General features: G+C 33.2%; 1 protein-coding gene across 1 annotated transcript; it reads right to left on the bottom strand.

Moving 5' to 3' along the window:
- Window positions 444-2430, bottom strand: LOC105173283. Its single transcript, XM_011094978.2, has 3 exons — window positions 1031-2430; window positions 813-884; window positions 444-729 (listed from the first exon to the last, which is right to left on the bottom strand). The coding sequence occupies exons 1-3, from the start codon at window positions 2069-2071 to the stop codon at window positions 724-726; spliced, it is 1119 nt and encodes a 372-aa protein (XP_011093280.1). The 5' UTR covers window positions 2072-2430; the 3' UTR covers window positions 444-723.

Below are 6132 nucleotides of genomic sequence, written 5' to 3'. Positions count from 1 at the left end.
AGAGGGTCCGAAACCTTTGCCCTGGAGTTTCATTGCATGTTATAGACCCTATTTTTCCGTTATTAGATATAAAAATTCTGAATAGAAATTCAAAAATATATTATATTGTGATTCTAGGACCTTTAAACCCACAGCACAATGCTGCACAGACGCACAATCTGAAAATACAAAAGATCACCACACAAATCTGGGGGTTCTTCACGTCAAATGTCATCATAAACTCGTAAGTGTACTTCAGAATTTATTGGGCCATATGTCGGAAAATATAAATGATGAAGAGATCATGTATAAGCATATTTGAGTTGTATCAGGATGTGTATATCATTAACAGAAAAGCCAATCTCAATTTCTCAGCAGTAGAGCAAAATCCCAGAAAATCATAATTGCAGACGAAGAAAAAAATTAATCAGCAAATCGAAAAAAACATAGAAAACAACAAGAAGTGGGTACTGGAATGAAAATCTTAAAGATCAAGAAATCCATATTTACAACTGCCACTACTGATAAATAAAGGAACTATCATGAATCTCCCTATGTTAGGAGATCAAAAAGAAAGAAAAGAAGAACTGGGAACTAAACCCTATAAGACCACTTATTCTTCCTTTCAAATACAAGTTCCTGCAGATTATACCTGCAAGTGCCATCACAAAATTTGGAAGCCAAGAACATTAAACTTCCATTGAGCACACTTGAAAGCCATGATCTTCTGTCAGTTGATTGCATCTAACCCTGTACATAGCACAGACACTTTATCAGTAATCAGCAAACTAAGACGACGATACTGAAATCAAACCTAACTGTGTTCACAATACCTTTAGAGAATTTTCAGACACCTTGTATGAATCTGCTGTTATTGACACTAGCCATAATCCAGGAAACACAGACTGCAATCAAGAAAATTAGATAAGTCAATCGTTTATTAAATAAATTCACAAAAATTCAGATGAATCAATCAATTGTATTTTAGAAACACGAAATAAGAACCATGCCGAAATAATCCAAGAAGATCAGATATCAGATCTTGTCTTACATCTACTTGTTTCTGTATGTTCTTTGCTCTCTTCTTAGGCCTCCTCGCTGGCTTTGATCCAGTCAGTGCGAAAATGTCCTCCTCTATCTCCTCTTTCGACAGCGCCACAGAAATGCTCAGCTTCCTCTTCTCCTTCTTCTCACCACCCCCGCCGTTCCCTTCATTTTCCCCTGATCTATTGTTCAGACTCATGGGTGACTGAGCTTTATTCTTTTCGGGCATCGCCAAACCATTGTTTTTCACTGTACCTCCAGTCACATTTAGCGACCTGCGTATGGGCTTTCGAGGTCTCAAATTCCATGTCTTGGTTTCTTCATCAACACTATTACTAGTCTTCGCCCCTTCTTGCACTTCATTATTCTCATCATCTTCATCAGCATTCAGAATCTTCAGCGGCTCTTCTTGCGGACTTTCCTCCTCCGTTTTGTTGTTCTTGCAAGGAATTTTAATTAAGATTTTCGATCTCTTAGTTCCAGCCACATCGACTTCTTTTCCCTTCGATTTCGTCTCAAATTTCTGAGTAGCTCGTTCAGGATTTGTTGAATAAACCCCATTCTTTATACTATTCGACGTCAAACTCTTTGAATTATTTCTCCGGGACTCAACCAAAGCCCCTTTACTTCTGCCCGAAGCCTCCGATTCGGAAGCCAAATCACGCTTGGGCAAATGCCGCGCCGGCTCTCCACCGATCGGCGAGTGTTTCACCCACTCGCGAGCTGGATACAGTTTGGATGATTCTCCAGGTGTCGGAGACTGTTTACCCAGATGCTCCCCGTTAGCCAGAGACTCACGCGGCGACGCCACCACCACCACGGAGTCGCGCAACGGAGACTGACGTCGAGGCGGCGTCGCTGAAACGGAATCACGAAACGGCGGCTGGCGGATAGGAGATGCGGATGACATACTAGGGCTCCGGGACGGCGATTTGATGGAGCGGCGGCGTTGGTGGGCGGCGCCCGAGTGCCCGTCCTTATTCCATTTGAGATGCGGCAGAGTAAAATTGTGTAGCGGCTGAGATTTCGCAGGAACAGTAGAAGCCATAACAGCGCCAATGCTCTTCAAAACGGCACGGTTGATTTCAACGAAAACTATCACCAGTTCTTCTCACAAATCAAAACACAGAATAAACACCTTTTGATGGCCGATCGGCGCCAAAGTTCCATCCGCAAGAACACACAATCCCAAATCCGAATAAGTGCATGTAAATGATTGTCTGTATATATTGGGCTAGGGCTTTTGATGGGATATAAACTGAACGAAGCTTCAGAAAAGAAGAACTTCGGATTGTAGAGAGAGAGAGGTGAAGAAGTTTAGAGAGAGAGAGAGAGATACAATGTGGTTGCTGCGCAGAGAAAGGGTGAAATGGAAGTGAGGTGGAGAAGAAGAAGTCCAATAAAATACTGCTAATATATAAACAAACACACACACACGCACGCAAACTTGTGTGTGTGTATACAAACTGAGTCGTAGAAGAGGGATTTGGTGTGTGTATTCAGTATTGTACCCTAATTAGGGTAATATTATATTATTTTCTTAAAAATTTATATCTATGCTATATAAAAAATAAAATATCATTTTTATTCAAAAATGACGATTACTTACACAGCCGCACCAATTTTTAGAATTTACCAAAAATATCCCTTATATATTTTTCAACCATCGCTACTTAAATTCTTCTTCTCATCTATATATCTATACTAATATAATGAAAGAAAAATCTTTTTAATTCACAAACGACAGTTCGTGACACACGCGAAATTAATTTTTTTTGTGTCAATAATATATTTATGTTAAATTATTTATTTATTTATTAAAATATGATATGTTCGTTTATATATTTTATTATTATGTATAATATATTTTAAAATATAAAAAAATTATTTATTATATGCACACAGGGACGAAATGCCATAACGATTAGTTAATATAAAAATTAAAGACACTCTACACTAAATACGGCGACAACTGATGCTTCCGCCGCATTAATTTTTAAATACGTCGATCATATCTATAATTAGATGAAAATTATTTGTAATTACTTCTTTTTAACAAAAAATAATTCTTTGGCAATTTAATATCGATACGCTAATTCATTTATTGTGTGGATAATACCTTAAATTTATGTTTTGTTTTTATTTTTATTTTTTTTTGAAATGTGATTTATTAGTTTATATATTATATTTTTTTATAATATATTTTAAATATAATAACCAGTATTTTGTAATTGGACTTTTTTTAAAAAAAATATGTAGGAAAAAATAAGATATTATTTTTCATTCATTTCTTAGGTTTGATGAAAATTAAAATAATTGGTATATAATAGATAACAAAGAGTTTAAATCGTATAATAATAATAATAATAATAATAGTAATAATAGTAATAATAATAATAATAAAAATAAATAAATAAATAAATAATAACAATAGTAAAAAGATTATGAGAACAAATACTACTTATGTAAATTTTAAGTGATTAATAAATCATTTATTAAATATTGCTTGGTAAATTAATGAATTTTTTTGCACATTTTTTTTGGTTATTTTACCTTCTAAATTTTATGTTTCTTGTTGAGTTATATTTTCTTATTTTAGTATAATTATACAAAATTAGCTATTATACTGTAAAATTAGAATTTTCGATGTACGTTGAGCGCATATTCTACGTGCATGGTTGCACGACCAATAACGAAACTATCAAGTCGTTATATAATCAACCATCTAACGGTTTTTGGACGCAAGCAACTGTAGTTTCGTATGTAAGGAGATCATCTAAAAAGATATATTTGTCGCTATGTATAATCGTGTGCGGATGTCCACTTAAATATTTTTTTTATTCTGTTCACCACGTGTAGGTTCATATTTCGGTTGCGGAAAGATTTGGTGGATTATGATTTTATTCGTTCGAGTTTTACTATTTATGTCGAACATTAAATGCCGTTCACTTCATAATCTAATTATCTTATAGCATGATATATTAACGCAAACATACCGTAATCTCTCAAAATTATTCCATTTTATAAAATTTTGACGGCGAAATTATTATAATGCACGTTTCGTAATTTACCAAAAATACAACATATTTGTTGTTACTCTATATACATGAGAAGAAATAAATCGACAAATATAATGCAAACTTCGATAATAAATAATTTTAATTTTATCCCGAGAAAAATTTAATATCTAAATTAATTAAATTAAATTGATTTAAATTTAACAAATTATTGTATTGTCAAATATTCAAATGAAAATTGTAGTCATAAATGTGGTGGGTAGGATTTGTTACAAAGTCATGGAAGAAAGTAAATAAATAAGGAGAAGGAGAAGAAGAAGAAGAAAAAAGACAAAAACCCTAACAACAATTAGATGTTTGCGATAAATATTGGAGGTATGGACACAAGTTAAAATATTCGGACTCATCCAAAATATTGTGTTATTATTACTACCCCGTCTGTGTACGCGGTACGCTCAGATGTGTGTGTACAATTAATTATAAATTTTTTATAAAATAAAATAACATAAATAATTTACGAAAAGTCGTTGAGAGATCAACGATATTAAACATAATTTGGTACTGAGCCGCTCGCTATAATTTGGAGCCGCTCGCTTATATTTTCACGTCATGTTCGTTGTTTTTCGAAATATACTTGTAACAAAAGTTTACGGGATTTAAAATATATTTGAACGGATGAAAAAGAAAAGTTTAAAATCGTCTAAAGTATGCGATGAAGAAAAACAACAAAAGCATGTGAAACAAAGAGATGAACTGATTTTGTATGATGTAGTGGGAAAATTCTTATCCGGATCAGGTCCGAATCAAACTAATCACATAATGAATGTGATACGCTTATCATTTGATTTTATTATTATTTTTAAAATGTATATCAATTACACAATATGTATAATTTACTTGTCATATAATAAATTCAAATCCGACTAAATTCAGATTAGATTAGAATTTTCGGTTGGTGGAGAAGGCCATAATTTGAGTAGAAACAAAAAGAGAAAAGACAACATTAAAAGCGGGAAATGAGAGAAATAACGTGGGGGAAGTGTGTGTTTTCTCGAGCAAGTTAATTTGGTTGGTAGATAGTACAAATGGGCTTTTCAAATGTTAGTACCAAATACCATTGTTGTTCCCTTTTATCTTACTTTCGAAGTTTTCCTTTTCTTTATATGGGCACTATATATATATATATATATACATACATATATACATAATATATATGTATTGCGAATTAGAGTTTATTTTAAATCTCGTTGCATTTTCTATTCTATCTCATGCGGGGCGGGTTCGAAGTGAGTTTGGGTGGAATCGGGACTCGCCTGCCAACTTTGGATGGACCCAGGACCTGCCCGTCCCTCCCAATACAAAATCCGTCGGTGCGGGTCTAATCCGGTGGACCCGATTATATTTTTATTTTTTATTTATTGTACAAATATAAAAAAGTGAACATTTTAGTTACAAATAAATTTGTTTCTCAAATATTCAAGTCCAAAAATAAATACACCATAATCATTCATCTTCTTCCTCGTCAAGAATTGTTGGACAATTTTTCATTCTTCAACCATTGAACAAGTACCTAACAATAAACAAACAAAAATTATAATATTTTATTAATATTTATTTTACTAAAATAAAATTAAAAAAATATAATTAAAATTTTACTTACCATTTACTCATTCACAACCAACAACGAGAACACATCAATGCCTCCAAAGTAATATATATATATATATATATATATATTATACATATATGATATATATCGTTTCGGGTCCAAAGAGACCCCCCGGCCCGACTGGGTCCTAAAAATTAGGACCCGTTACTCGCCCCGGCTAATATTTTTTGGACTCGAACCCCCCATTAGAGGTGGGTCCTTCCAGGTACGAATCTAATTGCCAACCCTACTCATATATACTTATTATTTGTAAAGAGATTACGTCATCTTTTTTTATTTAAGAAAAAAAATTATATATATGAAATAGAAGAAGCAATAGCATTTGAAATATAAAACTAGATATGTATTTATTGTTTCAACCGATTTCTCAAAACGCTTGCTACCGCCACATTGACTCAAATTGCAAGATGACGGTAGATGAAA

The sequence above is a fragment of the Sesamum indicum genome, linkage group LG11 (genome assembly GCF_000512975.1).
Source record: "Sesamum indicum cultivar Zhongzhi No. 13 linkage group LG11, S_indicum_v1.0, whole genome shotgun sequence".
NCBI classification, from domain to species: domain Eukaryota; kingdom Viridiplantae; phylum Streptophyta; class Magnoliopsida; order Lamiales; family Pedaliaceae; genus Sesamum; species Sesamum indicum.
Note: the sequence above shows the minus strand (reverse complement) of the source record. Positions and strands in the feature narration are given on the sequence as shown.

Excerpts from the sequence above, each read along its gene's own strand:
- LOC105173283 (XM_011094978.2), bottom strand. The coding sequence starts at position 2,071 with ATGGCTTCTACTGTTCCTGCGAAATCTCAGCCGCTACACAATTTTACT. Across the intron at positions 885-1,030 it reads ACATACAGAAACAAGTAGAT|TCTGTGTTTCCTGGATTATG; the intron begins GTAAGACAAGAT and ends TCTTGATTGCAG.